General features: G+C 42.2%; 1 protein-coding gene and 3 non-coding genes across 4 annotated transcripts; all 4 read right to left on the bottom strand.

Annotated features, from left to right (window-relative positions):
• Window positions 1-526: 526 nt before the first annotated feature.
• Window positions 527-22,029, bottom strand: LOC126405866 (transportin-2-like). The gene is made up of 25 exons (XM_050069856.1): window positions 21,878-22,029; window positions 19,527-19,626; window positions 19,059-19,134; window positions 17,867-18,016; window positions 16,848-16,954; window positions 15,341-15,474; window positions 14,906-14,987; window positions 14,619-14,741; window positions 13,722-13,840; window positions 12,828-12,888; window positions 12,078-12,249; window positions 11,591-11,743; window positions 10,736-10,961; window positions 10,376-10,547; window positions 8,989-9,075; window positions 8,601-8,708; window positions 8,354-8,512; window positions 8,145-8,232; window positions 7,416-7,514; window positions 6,672-6,767; window positions 6,066-6,141; window positions 5,762-5,861; window positions 5,498-5,572; window positions 4,840-4,988; window positions 527-3,448 (listed from the first exon to the last, which is right to left on the bottom strand). The coding sequence occupies exons 2-24, from the start codon at window positions 19,623-19,625 to the stop codon at window positions 4,881-4,883; spliced, it is 2,670 nt and encodes an 889-aa protein (XP_049925813.1). The 5' UTR covers window position 19,626; window positions 21,878-22,029; the 3' UTR covers window positions 527-3,448; window positions 4,840-4,880.
• Window positions 15,225-15,291, bottom strand: LOC126406202 (small nucleolar RNA SNORD41). The gene has a single exon (XR_007571669.1). It is a non-coding gene; the product is annotated as a small nucleolar RNA SNORD41 (small nucleolar RNA).
• Window positions 17,045-17,112, bottom strand: LOC126406204 (small nucleolar RNA SNORD41). The gene has a single exon (XR_007571671.1). It is a non-coding gene; the product is annotated as a small nucleolar RNA SNORD41 (small nucleolar RNA).
• LOC126406201 (small nucleolar RNA SNORD41) lies at window positions 19,787-19,857 on the bottom strand. The gene has a single exon (XR_007571668.1). It is a non-coding gene; the product is annotated as a small nucleolar RNA SNORD41 (small nucleolar RNA).
• Window positions 22,030-22,074: the final 45 nt, after the last annotated feature.

The raw sequence follows: 22,074 nt of genomic DNA, 5'->3' as shown, positions 1-22,074 counted from the left end.
TACTGTGCCCATGTTGTGTTTCCTGTTGTGATATCCCCTGAAGATATTTTAACTGACAAGGGGAATGTTTCCCAGACAAATAATTCCTACCTGTCTTCACCTGTACCAAACAGGCGAGTAATTATTCAATTATGTGTGTCCTTAAAGGGGAAGTTCAGATGTTTTTGAAGCAGGTGACATGAGGCACTTCTCCATAGTCGGTGCCGGGGCTAAGCTATCCTCGGGTGCCATGAAACAAGTGTTATAACCCATAATTGATGTTATTCAAAACCTATTTTTTATAAAAGTGATATTCACACTGGTTCAAATAAACAATTTTATCATATTTCTTTGCTAAGCACAGTTTTGTGTAAAAGGAATTAAAGGCATGTCCCAAATATAGGCCTGTTGAGTTCAGTGATTTAAGCAAATAATAGCCTGGGCTACTAATAGAAGTTTTATGGTAAATCTTTTTCTGACACACTTAAAAGTATGTTAGTATTGGTGTTGATCACACAGAATACAAAACTTTCAGACGACAGAAAGCTTAATAGAAAAAAAATTTATTTTCCCCTATTCACAAAAATTAAATAAAAAGGGATACATCAGATAACATCCCACCTGCACCACAGTTGAGCAAAAAAGAAGGTACTACATCAAATTCAATTGCCAGCCTTGATATCAGATTGAAACAAAGGTGTGAATTCGTTTTTCCACATTCTTCCCCAAGGTATGCACCAAGCACCGACTCTTTCAGTCCAACCACAACATCAAATTTGACATAATCAAATGGTCCGCTATAAAACAACGAAAACAAATAATTCTTTAAATAAAAAGAATAAAAAGAAAAAAAAAAAAAACTTTTAAAGTCCAAACAAAATTTGTGCCCTACAGCACAAAAAAAATTAAAAATTAAACAAAAAACAAAATAAATTAATAAAAACAAAACCGTCACGAGCATCAAAATTAAAAAAAATAAAATTAAATTAAAAAACAACCTGTGGACAACTTGCATTTAAATTTATTTCTGCATGTAGCTTAGTGTATCACAAAATGGTGAGGAGTGGTAAAGCCTCAACTTTTGTTTTTTTTTTGTTTAACCAATTCTTTGTGGCGCAGGAGCTGCATCCTTCTGAAGGATTTATTGATTCATGTAATAAATGCTTCACCAGCTGCTCTGTGCGGCCTGTGATCAGCGAGCAGCCGCCTTAAATCTCAAAACTTGCCTACCAGGTTAAAAACTGGACAAGATGCCATCAGTATCCACCCTGTGGGGTGCTGAGGAAACTCCTCACACGAATTCTTATTCTATAAAATACATAATCTGTTGATGTGAGCTGAAATTCAGGAAGGAACAGATTTCAGTGTTTTTGACAATGTTTGTTTTAGAAGATTTGAGCAAACTGGCAGGCAAGTGTTGATACTCCCAGCGGCCACATCACCTCAGGCATGAGTCAAACTACACCCCCGGACATGAATTTATCGTAGGGCTGGTGCAACATAACATCTAAGCAGTACTCACGTACACACCTTTATAGTAAAACACCAACAGGCAAACAGCCATACACACTTCCATTACAACCGTCCACTATGGACAATGACTAAAAGATAAAGCTGGATAAAGACCACCACTCTCTCACGTAAGCTAACCAGTGTCAGGGGAGAACTATTAGGACTCAGAGTCAGTGTATTCCCAGGCAAATCCTACACAGTATCAACGGGTGAATATATGGCAACAACAATCACTAGTTTGATCAGAAGCTGGAGAAGTACCTTATTAGTCCAGCAGCAAGTTGCATTGCCATTGACAAAGCTCTTATTATAAGGTAGATCCCTCCAAACAGACCCGTTATATAAAATGACTTTAAAAAAAAAAAAAAAAAAAAAGGAGCAAGACTCACTGAAAAGCATGCAATGTTCATGACCAGGAGAAGCCCTGACAGCTCGGGCAGCCATCGTTTCACAAAGAAGCGTCGACGAGAGAGACGGGGACACTCAAACACAGATATGGATTGGCGGGTGCACTGGGACGTGGATCCAAAATACTGTAATTAAGGTGTCTCCCTCCTCTTAAATCCTATTTCAACCCATTTCAGGAGGGGCTACATTATAACTATGTTAAGAGGCCTCGAGTCTTACCTAGTCATTTTACCATTGCTTAACATAGACATTATGCTTACTTTAGCAAGCCATTAACAGTCCTAAAATCACTTATCAAAAAAAACTATGTCTCAAGATCAGTATATTATTACTGTATGTCTTACATTTGAAATTCTAAATTTCTTACAAAAAGAAAAAAAAAAGTGCATTCATATCAGTAAGAACTAATTCATTCTTGGTGATGTCTTATCGCTCTCGTTAAGTCCGTTTTGTAAAGTCCCTAAAAACGAAGCAGCAGCAGCAGCAAAAAGGATTCTCGACTTAACCTACAGTATTTGAACTCATCGCAGAGAGTGATTCTCCAGACGATCAGACGTGAAGCTGATTCCTGCGTTAATCTACCTAAAGTTGGTCTTCACGCACACAGCCTCCGTTAAACTAAAGGGACATTGATTAGACAAGATGCATGAATGGGAGGACAAAGGAACCAGCACCTGACAGCTTCAAATTATGGCAGCCTCCCCATACTGACAATTAATGCGATAAATCAAGTGAGCAACGAGACAGACATTCACTCAAACATGCGTCACTTAAGAGGTGATCATATGCCATGCAATAACTTGGTACTGCCGTGGTAAAACCTTCGAGGACAAACCTACTGCATCTTTTTTTTTGCCTCAAGTGATGATTCAGTAACCGAGGGAAGAGGAAGGAAATTAAATTCAGCTAAATGTACATGTGAAAAGAGTAAAGACCCATGGATATGCACACCAAATGGTTTATGCAGTTTCACCAGAAAAGGTGCAAACAATGTGTGCACGTTTCCTGCATTGTTACATAGTAAAAGCGTCTTTTGATTTTGTTGTTTAGCCTCTGGCAGGAGCCTGTTTAAACACATCTACCTGTGTGATTCTACGGACTAGGTGCATTGTGGAGTTTGGGACTGTGGCACCCTATGCTGGTTCAGATAATTCCTTTTTATGTACCTATCTGACAACCCCCCCCCCCCCCTCCCCTCCCAGCCGTTACCTATCTTAACAGAATAATCAAATCGAGGAGGGGGCGGTCAAAGCCAGCCTCGCCTACCTAGGATCCCTGCGGTGCTGTTGGCGAAAAGTCACTTTAGAGTGTGTTGGATTTAGTGAGGCATTTAATCCGAGAGGTATATGTATATATCCCCAGTTTACCCTCCCACACCCACCACCCTCCTCCCACCCCTCCCTCCCTCAGAGAGACACACAGGGCGCGGGGGGAAAGGGGGCCATCCGCTGAGTGGAGGTTCAAGGCCAGTCACGTCCCTCCAGCTCTTGTTTCTCCCCACGATCTGGGCAGTGCAATGAGTTCCCCAGTTACCCTCCCCTACATTAACCTGGGGAAACACAAGCAGAGGAACAAAGAAAAAAAAGATTAAAATCACATTATGTGAGTAGATGTAGAGCTCAGAGAGAGGCAAAGTCCCTCCGCTTCCAGTGGACCAACATGGGACCTTATTTTGGGAAAAATATGTACAGTAGTTACAGTGAGAGGCAATTTATCGATCCCATTTTATTTGTGCCATGAATCAAACGCATGTTCTTAAATTTAAAACATAATTTTTCAAGTCAAGAAAGCTGCAGTTTGTCGTAAAACTGCTGAAGGATAAGACAGCAAAAATGCGTAATAAAGCAGGATTGCAGCAAAGCCCACGCCGTAGCCTACGCCGTTGTGAGTATTTATATTTGTGCAGTGGTGTGTCACTCTGCAGTTACACCTCAAACACAAGTCGGCAGCGGGGTTTCTGTGAAGTGCTGTTGAGTTTAGTTGATTCCAAACACACCTAAAACAACAACAACATTAAACAACATGCTAACGTTATTAGCACGAGCCTATGGCATTTTACATTGTATACATTAGCCTAGCAGCTAGCGGACATTCCCTCCTCTCACATGAAGCCAGGAACAACAGCAACATTTAACAAAGGTAACGTTACGAAATCCGGCTCCATAACAACTCACAAGGTTCACTGACAAAACAACTGTCTTATACTAAATATGTTTTCCAAACAAATACAATATGCTAACGTTATTAGCACAAGCCTATGGCATTTTACACTGTATAAGTTAGCCTAGCAACGAGTGGAGATTTCCTCTGCTCATATGAAGCCAGGATAAATCACACACAAGATCTAAAATGCTATTTTTGTGGAGGCTTTATTGTCTTCACAATTTATCTGTGAAATTAAAACTAAATAAAAGCTTCGTTTCCACTGAGGGAAACGGTTTCAGCTTACAAAAATAAAGGTCTGCGTCGCCACGACATGTTGTTACATTTCTGGGGAGGTGCACGTCAGGCTATGGCATAGACTCTACATCAACGCAGAGCCTACGCCATAGGTACGGCGTCTATTTAACGCAGAAATATAAATTCCGTCTTATACTACACACATGAAATTGTGACGTGACGCAATAACTTTCTCAATAACCTAAGACAAACCGTGACTTTCTTGATTTGCAAAATTATCTTAAATTGACAAACATCATACGTTTAATTCATGGCACAATTAAAATTACTACTTTTTTTTCTTGAGATAAGGTTCAACGGGGGTCACTGGAAGGGGACAGACTTTGCCTGTGTATATAAATGGTTGAGGGGTTTAAGTGTGATTCTGGATCAGAACATTAATTTGGGAACAAAGTGTATCATTGCATATCAATGAGCTGGGGTTTTCATCATCTCCAGAGGGGGGTCTACAGGGGTGGGCTGCATGTTTGCTGAACATACCTAACAGGTTGGTATCCTGTGTGGACAAAGGGGAGGTTGGGTTAGACGCCGTAGCAGGCTGACAGGCGCTCCTTCAGCAGAGGAGGGAACTGCTCGGAGAACTGCTGCCAGTTCTCTTCCCCGACCTGGTCCTTGAAGCCATGCAGGATCTTGGAAAAGAAAACAGAATCATCATGGAGGCTGAAAAAGCTCTCTGTAGACCCTTTAACAGTGTGTAAACAATGATGATGATTCTAAGGGTGTGCACGCAGTATGGCAACAAAAGTGTTGAAGAATTCTGCTTCTTTATTTTACTGTAAAGATAATCTTTTGACCGTGGCCTGTCCGGTTAACACATTTACTAGCTTGCATAGACGCCACCAGTGTTACGATTTAATGAGTTTCATTCAACCTAAATGACAGATGGTGAGTTATCACTTATGTTGTCCTGAATGTGAAAATGTCCTAGTTTTCTGTTTACTTAAGATGCTCTCTCTCCCCAAACAGCTGACTCTGCACACACTTCTCAGACTCAAAAAGCATCCGCACCATGTAATCAGATTTCGAATGTCTGATGAGTGATCATCACGGAGTGTGGCGAGCCAGCACTATACAAGTACTATACAAGAAGTGTCTGAGAAGACAGGATCAGTGACATTCCTTCTGAAGAGGCTCTCACCTTATAAAACATGTCCCTCAGGTCGTCCTTGGGGTTGACCCAGGAAGCCACAGCGTCACAGAAGAAAATGAAGTCCTGGACAGAGAGCGGATTTGTTACTTGTAAATTCAGAGCTCATATGAATGTGGTTAAAAGTGTGATTCTGGATCAGAAAATTCATTTGGGAACAAAATGTATCACTGTAGATCAATGAGCTGGGTGTTTCATCATTTCCAGAGAGTTGGTGTGCTGGACTACAGTAAGCTTTAAAGCATGTGACCTAACCTGCACGACTCCTGCAGGGTTGACTCCAATCATCACACAGATTCCCCTGAAGGCTGAGTCCTTCTCCTCGTTATCTCTGATGTTCCTCAAAGATGTGCACCTAGACAGAGGTACAATGAGGACACAAAAGTGGAAAGCATTAAAAACTAAAATTTGATTTCTTTTCACAAAGACAATCTCTCTTTCCTATACTACTGAAAGTTTATTCCTAAATAGAAGATTCTGTAACTGGAACCAGAAAGTATAAGTGAGACAATATGTCTTATTCTAGATCAATAAGCTGGGTTTTTCATGATAATCTCACCATGGTCTAATGAATTGCTGAAGCTGTGGCGCCACTTCCTGGGGGCAGACGTAACCCAGTCTGCCAATCGTAATGGCTGCACACAGGGAGACAAAAAACAGACACATTACAAGACGGTTAGATTTGTCTGATTTGATCCCGACCTCCTCTGATGTCATGTACATTTGGGTAATACAAACACTGCGCTTTGTAGAATTTTTTAATTTTCTGTATAAGTGTAATTTTTAATGCCAGATTGTAGGCTATTAGTCTCATGATGTGAAATGAAGCTTTCATCTGTTACACATATCTTGCATGGCTGCTGATGATAACAGTACATCGTCTGTAAACTACAGGTAGCCCACAAACTTGACAAGATGTAAATATTTCTGTGACTGTCTGCGCAAAACAAAGCATCTTTGTTGGAAACTGTTCAGCCTGACTGCAGCTTTTTGTTGCCGCCTCCTGCTGACTTATCTTATTTATAATCTAGGTGTGGCGCAGTTCATTTGGAACAAGTTCTGCTTAATTCCCCAGGCGCTTTCTGTTCTTTGAAACATGCCCCAACGAATACTATGTGTGTGTGTGTGTGTATGTGTGTGTGTGTGTGTGTGACCTCATGTGTACCTGTGTTTTCCAGCAAAGTCTTGGGGGTGTTGGGTCTATTGATGATCTCCACTAAGTGCGGCAGAACCATGCCCACATACGGCTGCATCTCTGCACCTGGAAAAGGTCAAGAACACAGTTCAGTTCAGATGTACTCAAATACACATGTTGACTTCATTACTGCTAATACCTCGTGACAGATTCAAAAGCATTTGTGACAAATTTGAACAAACTCCCTTGAGGCATTCTTGAGATATCGCACTCGCAAGACCGGTATGGACGGACAACCTGAAAACATAATGCCTCCGGCCACGGCTATCACCAGCGCAGAGGCATAGAAAGGAGTCATGGCGAGCTCCCCCTGGCTGCGTTCACAGCCCCGCAAAAAACTCAGAATTTAGAGAGGGGACACAAAACGATACACAGGAGGAGACAGGCACACACTCTCATGCTGTGGGAGACACACACACACACACACACACACTTTATCAGATATATCAGTTTTTTTAATGATAGGCATATATAAGTATCTCAATCATTCTTGAGAGCTTAGCAGAATCAGGGAATCCTATTTCCTGTACAAAGAAGTGGCAAATTTGTAAGTAGTGGTAAAAATCTTCTGCCAAGCTCGTAAGATTGGCATATATCCTCCAATTCATTAAGATGTCCATTTTATTTAGCAGGAGGTGATGCTTCCCATGGTCAACGCAACCATTTGTATTAAACAAACACACAAACAAACCATCCAAAGTGCGCCCCACTCACCCATTTGCATGGAGATCTCTCCAATAGCCCAGGTGGCGTTGTTACACACCGAGATAAACTCTGGGTTCAGGTTGAGCCCTAGGATGGGCATGAACTCAGCTGGAGGGAAGACACAGACACACACTGGTTACAACACAAACTTACGTAATTCCTTTACAACGTCCTAGTCGCTCATTATGTTCAAATTTATTTATTAGGTTAAAACAATGTACTGATAACAAAAAAAAAAAAAAGACAAACCACAAACATTTATTAATGAAAATCATGGTACACATGACACGTATGTATACAGCTTTAGACAACTGTCAGCCATACATCATTTTCTGGCAAGAGGCAACTGGAAAATTTCCAACCTAAAAGAACAACTAATGCTACAGGGGGAAAAAAAAAACAAAGGCCAGGCTGTTTGCACACACCTGCAGAATGGGAGCTTGCACGCATGTACACCTGAAAATTTACACTCAACTGTGCCGCATGGTGCAACATGAAGTGTGCCTCATCTGGATCAGAAAATATAGGAACAAAATGTATCATTTTGTGTCAATGAGCTGGGTGTTTCATCATATCCAGATACTCGGCACTCAGTAAATGTAACAAAAATTTCAGTTAGAAAAAAGTTAGATTTCGTAAAAACCGAAAGAAGAAAAAGAAAATGATAATTACAATACTGAATACTGTTTTTCCCTTTACCCCCCCCCCTTAGTCTTTGCTCTGATAAAGCACACTCACCAATACAGGGCTTAACATGGAGGAAGCACGCCTTGGTAAGATCACCCAGCAGAGCGAAGGAGCTTTGCCTCACCTCAGGCATAGTGTCCTGCAGCACAAACCAGACAGCTTAGTGTAAAACAAGTGTCAGGGTTCAGAGGAAACTGTCCTGATAGATGTTTGGTTGCATTTCTTTGTGGGGAAACAAATACAAACGCACTCCCTCATACCTGCATGCACTGGAAAAGCAGGGTCATGATGTTCGAGCGGGCCACCAGCTGTTCCACATGACCCCCCAAACCCTCAGCCAGGCCGCTCAGCAGATCCAAGGCCACAATCATAAAATCCTTGTCAGGAGCCTCATACTGGTCTGGATGCTGGTTGTACATCTGAACAGACAGGGCAGATACGTTTCATTGTTTATCTTCACGTTCACTAAATACACAATACATTTATTCTGTGTGTTTGCATTCTCACCATAGCCTGAGCTAGTGTCTTCTGGACTAGTGTGACACAGCGCTGATACACAGGCTCACAGTAAGGCAGAAACCCACTCTGCAGGGCGGTGGCTACTGATGACAGACACTGGAAGAAACAAAGAGGACTTAAAGAAATGGATATGCACAGTTGGTTGTGTAGGTTATACGCCCAATAAAATAACAAAAGCAGTCAAACACCTTTGTCAATGTCAATGTCATCCTTTTATGGGAAAAGACACTCCTTACAGCAACGATTCTTTTCTGAATCATTTCAGTGTGAAAGAGGTCAGACATAATCTAAACACAACATGGTTCAATGTGTCAGGAAAATGTCCCTCATCTAGAAAAACACATTGTGCAGTTTGCTTTTAAGAACAGCTTCTCACCTCTAGTAATGGGAAGAGATCCTTGTCCTCGTCCTTCAGCTCGTTCCACTTGGCAATAAGAGGGGGCATCAACTTCTGAATGTACTCCTGATGAACAAAATAGAATGGTACAATCAACTTTCCCCTCTCCATTTTAAGTCTCTGACAAAGACCTATGCTATCACATGACATGATTAGATGACAGATATCTCCTTAGGGGCCGTACACATGCCGCGTTTTTTGCGCCCTCAAATTCATTGTTTTTAAATGTAGATGCACGGCAAGCACACTCAAACGCCAGAGCGACACCAGAGCAGTGTGCACACGTTCCCAACCACCTATTTTTCAGGGAGCGACAGATGCGCTCTGAGATAAACACAGTTCAACCTTACGGAACACAGCAGCGCACACCACTTGTCATTAGATGGGTAACAACCAATCACAGCTGACAGACATCTTTGCCTTCATCCATAAAAAAATATGGAGAAGCTGATCATTTGAGTGCAGGGCTGCCAGAGCCTTACATCCGTCCCACTGACGATAGGCCTACACACAGAGAGCGCCTGGAAGAAGATCAGCTCTGCATTCAGGATTTCAAATAAATAGGCTATGATACTGCGCTCGTTACGGTTGCTTAGCTACCTCAGAAGCAACCTGCCAACCTGCTTGAAAGCTGGCACAAGACAAGAGTAGCACCCAGCGCCTGACCTCACATTTTCCAGGCAGGTTAAGATGCGACATGTGTACGGCCCCTTAGTCTGACCAGGCTTAGGCACTACCAGCATCACTGACACTGGTCCATATGTGTCGTTCTGCACCTTTACTGGACTTTTCTGCTAATGTTTGCACACTTGATAATTGTCCTTTTATATATGTTTTATATGTAGTATTTCTCATAATTTGTACTTATAAGGGTCAGGTTTCATCGTTAAAAATGTATCTCTTACATTAGTGCCTTATTCCAACATGTAAATATGTAGGAAGGTTTAAGCGTATGATCCATTTGAGGTTGACACACTTGCAATTTGGTTTTGCTTGCATAATGATAATCAAGTTCTTCTTGAATCTTGAATATGATTTCAGTTTTAAACACCAAACAAAGTCAATGTCTTGCAGAGTGAGATGAGAAGGTCAATACCACTCCATATCTGTCTGTTCATGATGAAGCTAGATCCTGATGCCAGTTAGCTTACCACAAAGACTAAAGTGGAGGGAAGCCGTATCAATAATTTTGGAAGAAATGGATTTCCAAAAATGTTGACCTTTTACTTTACACTTAAATGTGTGCAAAGATCAGTCTATTAGCTAAAGCTCAATTAGGAGTAATTTAAAAAACCATCGAAACTCTTTATATACAAGTATGATCTTGCATGTAGTGTAAAACAGAGTGCAGGTCAAAGTTCCTTACAGGCTGGTTGAGGTGGTGGCCCACTGAGTCCGCCAGAGTTCCTATGGCATCGTAAAGAATGAGGAGATTCTTGTGCTGGTACTTCCCAAAGGCAAACACCAGTGTGTCGAGGATAAAGCTCAGGTAGGGCACCAGCTCCGTGCACGCCTCCTCCTCCAGGGTGGCAAACGCACTGAGACAAAACCAGAATGGACAGATCAGTATTTCATCTTAAGAAACAGTTCTGCCAGTCTAGGAATGACATGCACAGGAAGTGGATCAGACAACAATATGGGAACAACGTGTATCATTGTTTATCAATGAGCTGGGATTTTCATCATGTCCACAGACAGACGAGAGGAGGAGTGTGAAGCTGCTCACCTGCAGGCAGCCTCCTGCACCCGCTTGTTGCCATCCAGGATGCGTTTAAGAAGCTCCGTCATGAGGGGTTTGAGGTAGGAGTCGGGGGGCTGGGAGACCACCCAGTGTGCATAGCGACTCAGGGTCCAGCAGGCAATGGAGCGCACCAGGGCCTTTTTGTCACATAGACACTGGATGAGGTGGGGGATCAGCTCTGGTAGGTAGGGCACCATGCCCTGCATGCAGCCTGAGGCACAGAGACAGGAGCAAATAAAAAAGAAGAAAGGATAAGTTGCAAAATAATATTCACAGGACAACGCACTATACAAACTAGTCTTCCTTCAGAGCATAACCCTAAGTACCAACGAGTTTGACTTTTGGAAGCTTTGAATTATTCTTACATCATATATAACCATCTACTCTTGTGTCCTTGAGGACCACACACGTAGACAGGCTTTATAAAAAGTTATATTTGCTAAAATTAATCCAGCTAGGCTGTATCATATTAATAGATTTTGACTAGGTCAGTGGAATATGTAGCGGTCACTCCTGATGACTCATTATGGCCTGACTCACCATCCAGCAACAACATCTGCACTGAACCTCCTCTGGCTTCACCAAAGTCTATTTATTCCCAAAGTGGAAACATTTGTTCAGGTGGAGGTGGGGATTTGTTGAAATTATGCAAATCTGGATCAGAAATATAGGAACTATAGGTATCATTGTATATCAATGAGCTGGGTTTTTCATCATGTCCAGATGCGAGATGAACTGCTGCTCTACCTGATTCACAACAAGTAGATGCAACAATTAGACACAGCTACCCTGTAGCTACATCTGCAGTTTCTGTGAGAAATGTGGTCCTGCGAGTCTTACCCTCAGCAATAGCCCCCAGCACCAGGATGCCAGACTCCTTGATGACCCAGTCGGGGTGGAAAAGCAGGCCTTTCAGTAGCGGCAGGAGGTGGGGCAGCAGCTCGTCGCGGAACACGTTGGCCAGTACGTCCAGTGCTGCGGCTGAACACTTCCCTACATCAAAAAGGAAAAGCAAGATTGCAGTAATTCTTAACTCCAAACACTGTTTTACACGTGAGTTCACAGCAGCAGCTATTCTAGATTTCTAAAAACTGTGGTTAATATCTGAGCTATACAAACTAAGTTTCCACTCCAAGTTGTTTTGTAAGAATTTGCTACATTTGAGGAGTAAGGAGTACAACCTACACAGAGACGCATGGAAGGCTAGAGATGATTTAGGATTTGGACTGAAGGCCTGACAAAATGTGCAACAACCTCTCAAGTCACCAGATTGCCCCTCTCCACATGTAAAGCCAAGTCTCTATAATTGCATTTCTTTATCACTTACGCAGGTTCCAGTCAGACAACGTGTCGTCATCGTCATCATCGTCCTCCTCAATGTCCTCGCCCTCCTCACCCTCCCCTCCTTCGTGCTGCAGAGTGACAGTGCGCGACTTGTGGAAACGGGGCTTGATGTCCTGATCGCTATCTGGCACCGCCTCGTCCTCCTCCACATCGCCCTGGAAAACACAAAAGTGACTTTAGCTTTATCGTCTTAACGTACTGTCTTCAGAAACTTTTTTAAACAGCCCCAGGGCCAATTCCAAATCATAATCCTTCTTCTGTAGCTGCAAGGTTGTCGTCATTGTTCGGATTTTGAGGACAGACCTCCAGGAACAATTAAAATGTGTATTTCTATATGAGAACGTGTTGTAAAAATTATGTTAGTCACAAATGCAGAACCTTTCTCAGTCGCATTTTTAGACAGATTAAATTTGTATTTTTATATGTCAAACATGGATGCAGCTGTAAGAAAAGTTCATGTTTCAGCCTGGGAAATGTGAGCTGACAGTCTAGCACACAGCCTTGTCAAATCTGGATCAGAAAATATAGGAACTATAGGTATCATTGTAAATCAATGAGCTGGGTTTTTCATCATGTCCAGATGTAAGACAGACTTAAAAGGACTGCTGCCCTCCCAAATTAAAAATGATTACTTTCCCAACATTTCACAAAACAAAAAACATCAATTCACAATAAATGGGCATATTTCTGTAAGAGAATGGAGTGTAAAACTTAAGTAAAAGAAAAATCTTACCTTTAATAGAATGATGTCTATCTCTGAATACTTCATCCCATTTACCAAGATAGGGGTGAGTCTATATTTAAAGGGGGAGAGAAGGAGACGACATGCTTGGTTAAAAGAGCAAACAAATCTCATGTACACGCTGGAAAGAAGCGACAGATTCTAATTTAAGTCTTTAAGGAGGCTGTCTATGCAAATACTGGTGCTATATGTCCAGAGGAAAAAAGAGGAAAAGGGCTGTGGCATTTGCTTTTGCTTAAGAGCTAGAACTACCACCAGAATGCACCGTGCCACACCGGCCCAATAAATGCTCCCCCTGGTGGATGATGTAATGCAAACTTGTCCATTTTTCCACATGAATCAATATGGTGAGCAGCTGGTAAACGACCTTGAATTAAAGTTAAACCATACGCTATAATATGTTTATTAAAACATTTTAGATGAGAAAGACAAAGAGAAAGACTAACAGAATCTTGGTTTATATTTGATCAGCACTGTCTAACTTCTCTCTCGATGTCCTTCTATACTCTTTGCATCTGTGGTGGCAAGCATGCATGGTGGCAAGTTCAATCTGTACTTTGAGCAACAGCCCTAGAGCCAACAAAATGTGCCATCCGTTGAACCTGAGCTGAGAGATGAGCGGGGAGATCTGAGCGCTAGTAAGATGGCGGGAAGTTTACCACAGTTCATTTACATGTGCTAACCACATTGTTACGATACAGAGCTGGTTGAAAATGGGCAAAGCATCCTATTAGTGTCAAGTAACTTTTACTGTGACAACCAAATCTTCACAGTATAAAAACACAGGGATATAGTACATCTACAGAGGTTCATGCTGATAATTTATGTCTTCTGGCATTATCAACACAGAACCCACATCGAAACAGTAGTCAACACGCTACTTACTGCACCAGGTGTCCTGACAGCATCTCCTTGCAGATGGGTTGCTCTGCTAAAGTCAGCCAAAACTCGCAGGCCTCCAGAGCCACGTTCTCATCGGGGTCCTGGGTTCTCTGCAGCATGTACTGCAGGAGACAAGAATAGAAGGACGTGTTTGAGACCAGGAAGTGTGAACTGATCGAAACATCACTACCGTACAACGGTCTGGCACAGAGCCTTAGCAAATCTGGATCTGAAAAGAGGAACTTCAGATATTATTAGGCATTTTTGGACCAGAGGAACATTTTCATAGTTCTAGGAACCTCCAATTTTGTTATTTTTTGTATTATGCAAGAACTGGGAACGACCATAGCTCCTAGAATGCCATTTCGGGGGATTTTATTTTCTATATTTCAGAGAAGGTACTCTTCCAGCACAAGAGGAAACCCAAGTGATGCAAGCGTGCAGTGACTGGTCGAACACAGACAATGACGCACCTGCACCTCCATTTTTAAAAACCCACTAGCGATGTACAGACAAAGAAAAAGACAGACTTGTAAAGACAAAACACAAACAACAGATAGTAATAAACCGATGTGAATGCAAACAACAGAAACAAATGTCCCTGAAGGTGTGTCGTTCTCAGACTTAAAACCCCACTGGATTCTGAGTGGAGTGGTTTATAGAGGCAGAGGAAATACAGCAAGTGCTGGACGGAGCAGTGAGTGAGTGAGCAGCACTGTCTGCAGTGGAAACGCTAAACAGACCTCGGGTCTAGGTACCGTCTGAAAGGTTACTTTTGGTTCCTAAGGTACTATACTGACAGTGTTTGGTGGAAAAAGGGCTCATGAACGTGGTCTAAATATCAACATCTTATTACGCACAAGAGGCCCACAGCTGACTGAGCAGATGTCCACCACTTACCTGGATGATGCTGTGCATGTGGGGGATGAGGCGGTCAATGCGGACCTCCAGTAACATGACCAGGGCTCGGCACACGTTCTTTCGAACCTCAGAGTCCTCATCTGCTGCCAGCGCAAACAGGCTCTAACAGGGGAGAGGAGAAACAACACGGGAAACAAATCATTTATACGACAGGTAAAAAAAAAAAAACGACTAAGATGAAGAAGAAAATGAGTGACAAAAGCGTTTATTCTATTCACACAGCAACAGAGTGAGATTTACTGCAGTGTTCAAAACACACAGCTCACCTCTATGAAGGTGTCAATGTTGTCCATCAGGGCCTGCGCTCTCCCAATGATGAACTGGTTTACACAGGCGATGGCATGGGACCTGCAGGAACCGACAGGAACATTGATAAAGCCGGTGTAACGTGGAAACAGCTGAGTCAGAGGTGGATGAGTGATGTAAGCGTATCACTTTAACAAGATATAAATAGCAACATTTGGCTCTATCCAACCTTGTTTTGCTAAGTGTGCAAAACAAGAAAAGAAAGAAAAATATTGCAGTGAAAAGAACATTAATTAAACCCTACTGGCAATTAATGCAACTCTTTAATTAAGTCGTAATCTGGATCAGACAGTATGAATACAAACACCTTCACTGTGAGTCAGTTGTTACTATGCATCACATCCAGACGATAATGATAAACAACAATGGAAAACGAGTCCTGTTCTCTCCTGTACCTAATCTTGGGGCTGCAGTGCTTGAAGAACTGGAGGAATTTTGGTATCATAATGTTGAGGGGTCTGTTCAGAGCGTCGCTGTCCAGCAGCTCCGACGAGTCCTCGCAGATTTTCTGCAGCGCTCCAAACGAGCCCTGAGACACGGACATACACAGAGAGGCTGTCAAATCAAACGCAAACATACAGGGACACAGAGGAGAGAGCAAGACTGCATCAGATATTCAACTGAAGCAAAAATCCTGAGTGCACTGCGCACATTTCGTCACAGGTTCATCACAGTGAGAGAAAAACACCACTATCAAGCAACAGTCTGGCACAGAGCCTTGGCAAATCTGGATCAGAAAATATAGGAACTATAGGTATCATTGTAAATCAATGAGCTGGGTTTTTCATCATGTCCAGATTAATGATGGAGTTAAAAGTCCAACTCCATCTTCAGATAGTCTTGTCAAGAGACTGCTGTTCTCCCAAATGTTGTTTGAAAAATAATTAATGACCAGTGTTTCATACAGTGCTACTTAAATGTTTTAATAAGGCTGAACATTATGAATAAAAAACTGATGATAGATGTTTGCCAATTCATTAAAAAGATCTGCACACATTCAAGATTCACACATGCTTTCGCTTATCTTCTCAGATTAGTCCTCTCTGAGGCAGGTGTGTTTGATTTGATATCTCCCTTGATTGCAAGGTTGGGTACCGAATTATGTCGGTGCTACCGTGTAGAGATTCATGTTAAGTCAACAGGCACCAAATTTCAGAACCTGGGAGTGCAGCGTGTGTGGGTAGCGAGTGTGTGGTGGAGTGAGTCACAGTGGCTGTGCTCAGGGCAGACAGCTGCTGGCAATCAGAGGAGGAATGGTAAGCAGTGAGGTTCTGTAGTGGTTGTAAATGCAGTGTATGTTACAGTTTGCCCATAAATCAATACTGTGGCTCCTAAATATCCAAGAAGAAATTCATGTGTCTTGAGTCTGTCTGTCTGTCTCGAGCACAGTGTCCTACTCTTTGGCTCAGTCCACTAGGTTGCAAAATGTAGATAAATGTATTTTTCTTCAGTTCGCACATATTGTCAAAAAAAACCAAAACAAAACCTAGACTTGAAGCAAATACTTCAGGTTGTGTTTACTCCCGTGAGATGCAGCTAAGACGTGGGCCTGAGAGCTGCACAGATTAAAGTAAAAGCACATCTGTTGCTTTAGACATGCAAGTGAAATATGCATCTTATTTGCCTGTAGTCTAGACGCAGAGGGCAATAGCTAGCCGAAACAGTTCAGAAGTGTGGTTACACTTTTCCAAAACTCAGCAGACAACGCTTGCTGCAATGTTTATAATGTGAAGTGCAAAGCTGGACAGGGCAGCACATCTAACCTGAGGAAAATGAAAATGTTTAGTGACTTCATAATTCCCAGTGTGGCTGCACATACCTATAACCTGAGCAAAGGTGTGGGTGTGTAATGACAGTACTACTTTTATCTCATAGAAAGAAAAGAGCAGGGTGAGTTCAGACCTCGCAGGTGTTGTAGTCCTCTGAGTTGAGCAAGTTGCAGAGCTGAGGCAGCAGCTCCGGCCATGTTTGAAGCTCTCCCTTGGAGGCAATAGTAGTGATCAAGATGCCTGGAGGAGCGAGAGAAGAAACAAAGATAACAGACTTCAGACAGTGATTTATAATTAACGAGCCCATGAGCAGTTGCCTTCGCAGCAGCTCTGGATCAGACAGTATGAATACAAAGACCTTCATGGACACTCAGGTGTTAAATATGCATCATCTCCAGAGGGAAGGAAAACAAAGGGAGGTGGGTATATTGGGTAGGGTTGGGTACCGTTCATAATTGAACGGATACGGTACCGGTACCGGTATCTGGAATTTGGTACCGGTACCAAACAGTACCTTATTTCGGTACTTTTTAACCCTATGGGCCCTAGGCGTTTTTGGGGTATTTTTACTTTTAAGCTCATATCACAGTCATTATAAAGGCTACTTACACATGCTATATCTTGTTTTTTTCCAGGACAATCTGGGCTAACCAGATTTGCCATCATTTCTTGTCCTGTACCGACAAGTGCTTGGCCTTGTCAGAAAGCTACAATTCTGCTGTTTCCGCTGATATGCGTGGCTTCTCGCTATGACGCACGGTCGCGGAGAAAATCCAGAGAAGAATGGGTGTGAATTTGGACGCACTATGCGTCGTTCGGGCCCATAGTCTAAACTTCTCAGTTTCAACATTTTATTGAGAACATTTAGGAACAGTGCTGCACGTTAACTTTTGTCTGCACATTGTTTTTGTCGCCATTGTTGCGTTTGAGGTGCGAGTCATGCGCTCTCGCTCCACCTCAGGTACTGAAATTTGGCACCGTTTCATTTTAAGTGAATCGGTACTCGGTAGTACCGACGTGAATAAGTACCAAGTACAAAAAGTACCGAGTTTCGGTACCCAACCCTAATATTGGGTGTGTGAAGGGAAACTAGCCCACAAACGTAATTATCGCCACAGGCAAACACAACGCCCACAAAACACACAGACTCACCAATGGTGGCACGGATGAGCGGCGAGGGATCACCGATGTTGTTGAGACATTCCTGCTTGATGAAGTCAGCCACAGCTGAGGGGAAGTTCTGGTAGTGGGCCTTAACATTGTTCTTCAGGATCAGACCGCTCAGAGAGCGAGTCGGCTCGTCTGGGGAGAGGAAGTAGATGGAAGCAAGGCACAAAGAAGTTTTTTTACATTACACAAATGAATCCTGATAACCAGTATAAATGCACCAATCAAACATTTTGTTGATTTTGGATCTTTTCACTGTGTGGAACTGATCGGGATAATCTTAAATAAGGTTATGCAAGCCTGTAACTACACATTACTTTAAAACAGAAGACATTCATTCAACATATATTTTCAGGCCTGTGCATTTATCTATATTAATCTTGAAGACTAAAGTTGCACTGCTACAATCTCTCGTGTTTGTCTTGGCTTTATTCTTTAACAGATGTATGTATTAAAGACGCGGCATGTGTGCGGCCCCTAATTTCCAGGGCTGGTACCTGCGGTTATTCCACAGGCTAGTTAATAACATGTCGGGCAGGAAATCCAAAGTGTGGGATCATTTTGAGAAGGTGAAGGACGAACCCAAGGTGATATGTAAACTCATCTTCATTGGTCGACTACAAACATGACGTATCATCTGAAACATGGAAGTAGCTACATGCCCATTAGCCCACAGCGTCATTAACAGGCGGCTCGCTCAGTGTGTGACGTGCACTTGTAGATAAAATATAGGCCTATATTAATGAAGGTTCATTAGTACGGTTTTGTATTTCTCTGTAATGTAGCACAGTGTTAACAATGTTACTGATACTATTCATTCTCACACCTTCAACTCAAACCATTGTGTGGCCCCGCCCAAAATATATAATTCAATAATCAAAATAATATCGTAAACATGTGGGCGACTAGTCGACTAATGGCTCTAAATGACAACTGTTTGTTGACTAGGGAAATTCTGAGTTGGGGGCAGCTCTAGTATTACTCATACATACTGAACTAAATCAGAGGGTCCTTCATCACACCCACCTTTTTCTCCACCGACAGTCAAGTGTGACACACAGTTCATTCAGCTTTTAAGTTTATGGGGAGAATAGGTTTAACTTTCAATATTGTGGATCTATAACCTTGTCGTGTTATAAATCACTGAAAGAGAGAAAACAAAAATCAGGCAACTCACCTTCAGTTTTGAGTCGTGTGAGAACAAAGATGAGATAGTTGTTGAAGTCGGGGAATTGGTTGAGTTGTTCAAGTTTCTAGCATGGCAGTTAAGAACATTTCACTTTGAGTTTCCACTAAAGTAACTATCCTTTGATATCTGTTCTAATATTCCAGTATTTTCCACATGTATATTTATGGGTGGCTCACACAAATATATTTTCTATCAACCAAAACTGTTGTAGCTTTGTTACAATTCTGTGCATGAATAGAGTTAAATGTGTGAAGAGATTTAAAAGTATATATTTGCAATTGTCAAAGCAATAACACGGCAGATTGGCAGTAAAAACAATAAAACTTAGTACTAATTAAAATCCCTTTTCCCTAGGACAAAATCATGTGGACAATTAGAGAGGCACAATTCATTTAGGGAAAATATTATTGACTAGCTTTGCTATGCACATCCTCAGACTGCAGTGTTGTAGGATACTTGTTGGACAGCTCTCTGTGTGACTGTGTTGGGCGACTGTGAGTCTTTGAGCAGCTGGAGGACCTGCTGAAGTCCCTGCTCATCTGGCTGCCACTCCATCCTGAAAAACACATGCACATGCATAACAAAAATTAATACACATCAATTTAGTCCTGTAGGCTACGTTTTTTTCCTAGTATATTCTTATAATATAAAAAGTGGATTCAGATTCTGAGGCTACTAAAGTAGATCTGATGAGACATGGATATGCAAGTGGTCTTCTGGATCAGACAGTATGAATACAAACACCATCAGTGGTAGTCAGATGTTTATAATAATGCATCATCTCCAAAGTCCACAAGCATATGATTGCGAAGCAACGTAAAAAGAACACAAATATTCCAAGCACAATATGATGCTCCATTGGATGCTCAGTTAAGTGTGCTTACACTATAAAGACTGCAAATTAAATTATTTTTCCTCTTCCCCGTAGTGCTATTTATCAATCCAGATAGTTCTGGTGTGAGCTGCTAAGTGTCAGCTGTAGAGATGTCTGCCTTCTCTCAAATATAATGGAACTAGATGGCACTCGGCTTGCGTTGCTCAAAGTGCGAAAAATACATTTGAATAACTCAAAAGCAATGTCTCTTTCAAGACATCATGACCCAGTTACTGAAGATAATTTACAGACTTTGTTGCGAGCAGTTTCATGTAGGAACTATTTTCTTACTACCGAACTACACCCACCAACTGTATCCCTACACAGAGGGAAGAACGAATCTACTGGTAGCTCACATAGCACTACTGAGCTAGCTAAAATTAGAGCTCAGCTGAGGAAGATGCCATTAATGTTTACATCTTGGGCATTTACGAGCATAAGCATCTTGTCCATGAGCAGATGCACGCTTCCTTCTGTGCAGTGATACAGCTGGCAGGTGTAGTTCCTAAATGAAACTGCTTACAATAAGGTCTGTGGATTATCCTGATGAACCTGGTCATAAATTCTGGAAACTTACATTGCCTTTTGAGATTTTCAGATGTATTTTTGGCACTTTGAGCATCACAAGCGGAGCGCCATCTAGTTCCATGACACTACAGGATGTTATCCAAAGTCTATATTTCTTCAGTAATAACTGGGTGCACATCATTTGATGGTCCTATGCTGAGCGCCTTTCCAACTAATACACTGCAACACACTAATAAAAAGGCCCCTGTTTTGTCATTTTTTAAGTTATATAAACCTCTGCAGACACTACTAGCTAGTATCTTTTTACTCAATCAACCAGTGTACCAAGTGGTTGAAGGAGACAAGGAAGTAAGCCTGAGGGTCCATGTAGGAAGATAAAGGTGCACATGGTGGAGGTTAAACGCGGACAGGGGGCCCACTAGTGGGGTAGTTAGAGAGATTAAGATAAACGCAGTAGCGTCTGCCCTCGGAGTGCCAACATGCCAACACCTAAATTTATAATTAGAAATCGGCTTGCAGCACAAAAAAACGAGGACATTAGACAGCAGCACCAGCTAAAATCTCTGTGACCCGGCTTAGCCGCTCCAAGTTAATCCTGCCCCCCACCCCCACGCCACCCGCTCCACCGGTCTAAGTTACAGAAATATTTGTGTCTCAATATTTCTCTATCAAATGTCAACACCGTGTTGCAACGTAAGTACACGTGGACCCCACAATATAGATTTACCTGAGGGGTTGTAGTCACTTTGTTTGATCAGACTGAGAAAAGTTGTCGGGGAATAAGTTAGCTATGTAGCAGGGCCGCCATGTCCGGTGCCTAGCTAGCAATCCGTGTGGTTATCCTCAACCTCAGCTACATTTGACCACACTGGTTGGTTTCCTCTTATTATACAGTCTATTATCGATCGATTTATCGGCTATTAATGTCCCATTTGAAATACCACTACACAGGTGACCTGATGCTACGAAAGCTGCCCTTCTTACTCAGGCCTGGTCGCCAGGGCAGCTCCGGGCTAGGTGGTCACAATGTGCCCGGCATGAAAATAGCCAAATACCGCCATCTGTTATCCAAATGCAACCCTGTACCAAAATATCCTTTTAGAAAACGCTAACATATAAATAGCCACCTAAGGCATCGCCGTCGACACCTCATTAGCAGCCAATAATAGGTACAAACTTGGTGAACACGTTTTGCAAGCTGGCGTTAGCTGCTAAGCCGCCTGAGCATACTTTCTGACTGGCAACGCTAATGCTAGCTTTAGCATTTAGCCAGGCTAAAGCTACATAACGGACACTGGCTTTGATATTACTTTACCGGAACACCTTACCCGATGAGGCGGTCTGACAGATAAAATATATGTCTAAAACGTGTTGTTAAAGTACAAGTGACTGATACTATACGTACAATATTGACTTGAAAGTTGAATTATCGTACTGGGCCGCTCTCCTCCCGTGCTTCGTAGCGGTTCTTCTTGTTCAAATGAGCACGCCGATTGAAATTGACCTATGGCGGCTTCCGTTCAGTACACATTTCGCTAACTACGCGAGATTACAGGAGCGCCCTTATTTCCACGTTTTTAAAATAGTGCTCAGCACAAAATA

This window comes from Epinephelus moara, chromosome 18 (genome assembly GCF_006386435.1).
Source record: "Epinephelus moara isolate mb chromosome 18, YSFRI_EMoa_1.0, whole genome shotgun sequence".
NCBI lineage: Eukaryota > Metazoa > Chordata > Actinopteri > Perciformes > Serranidae > Epinephelus > Epinephelus moara.
Note: the sequence above shows the minus strand (reverse complement) of the source record. Positions and strands in the feature narration are given on the sequence as shown.

What these genes read in the sequence shown, in the direction of transcription:
- LOC126405866 (XM_050069856.1), bottom strand. Translation starts at nt 19,625, where the DNA reads ATGGAGTGGCAGCCAGATGAGCAGGGACTTCAGCAGGTCCTCCAGCTG. An exon ending in CACTGCAGCCCCAAGATTAG is followed by an intron (nt 14,988 to 15,340) that starts GTACAGGAGAGA and finishes CGGTTCCTGCAG; the next exon opens with GTCCCATGCCATCGCCTGTG. An exon ending in GACTTTGCTGGAAAACACAG is followed by an intron (nt 6,142 to 6,671) that starts GTACACATGAGG and finishes CCCTGTGTGCAG; the next exon opens with CCATTACGATTGGCAGACTG.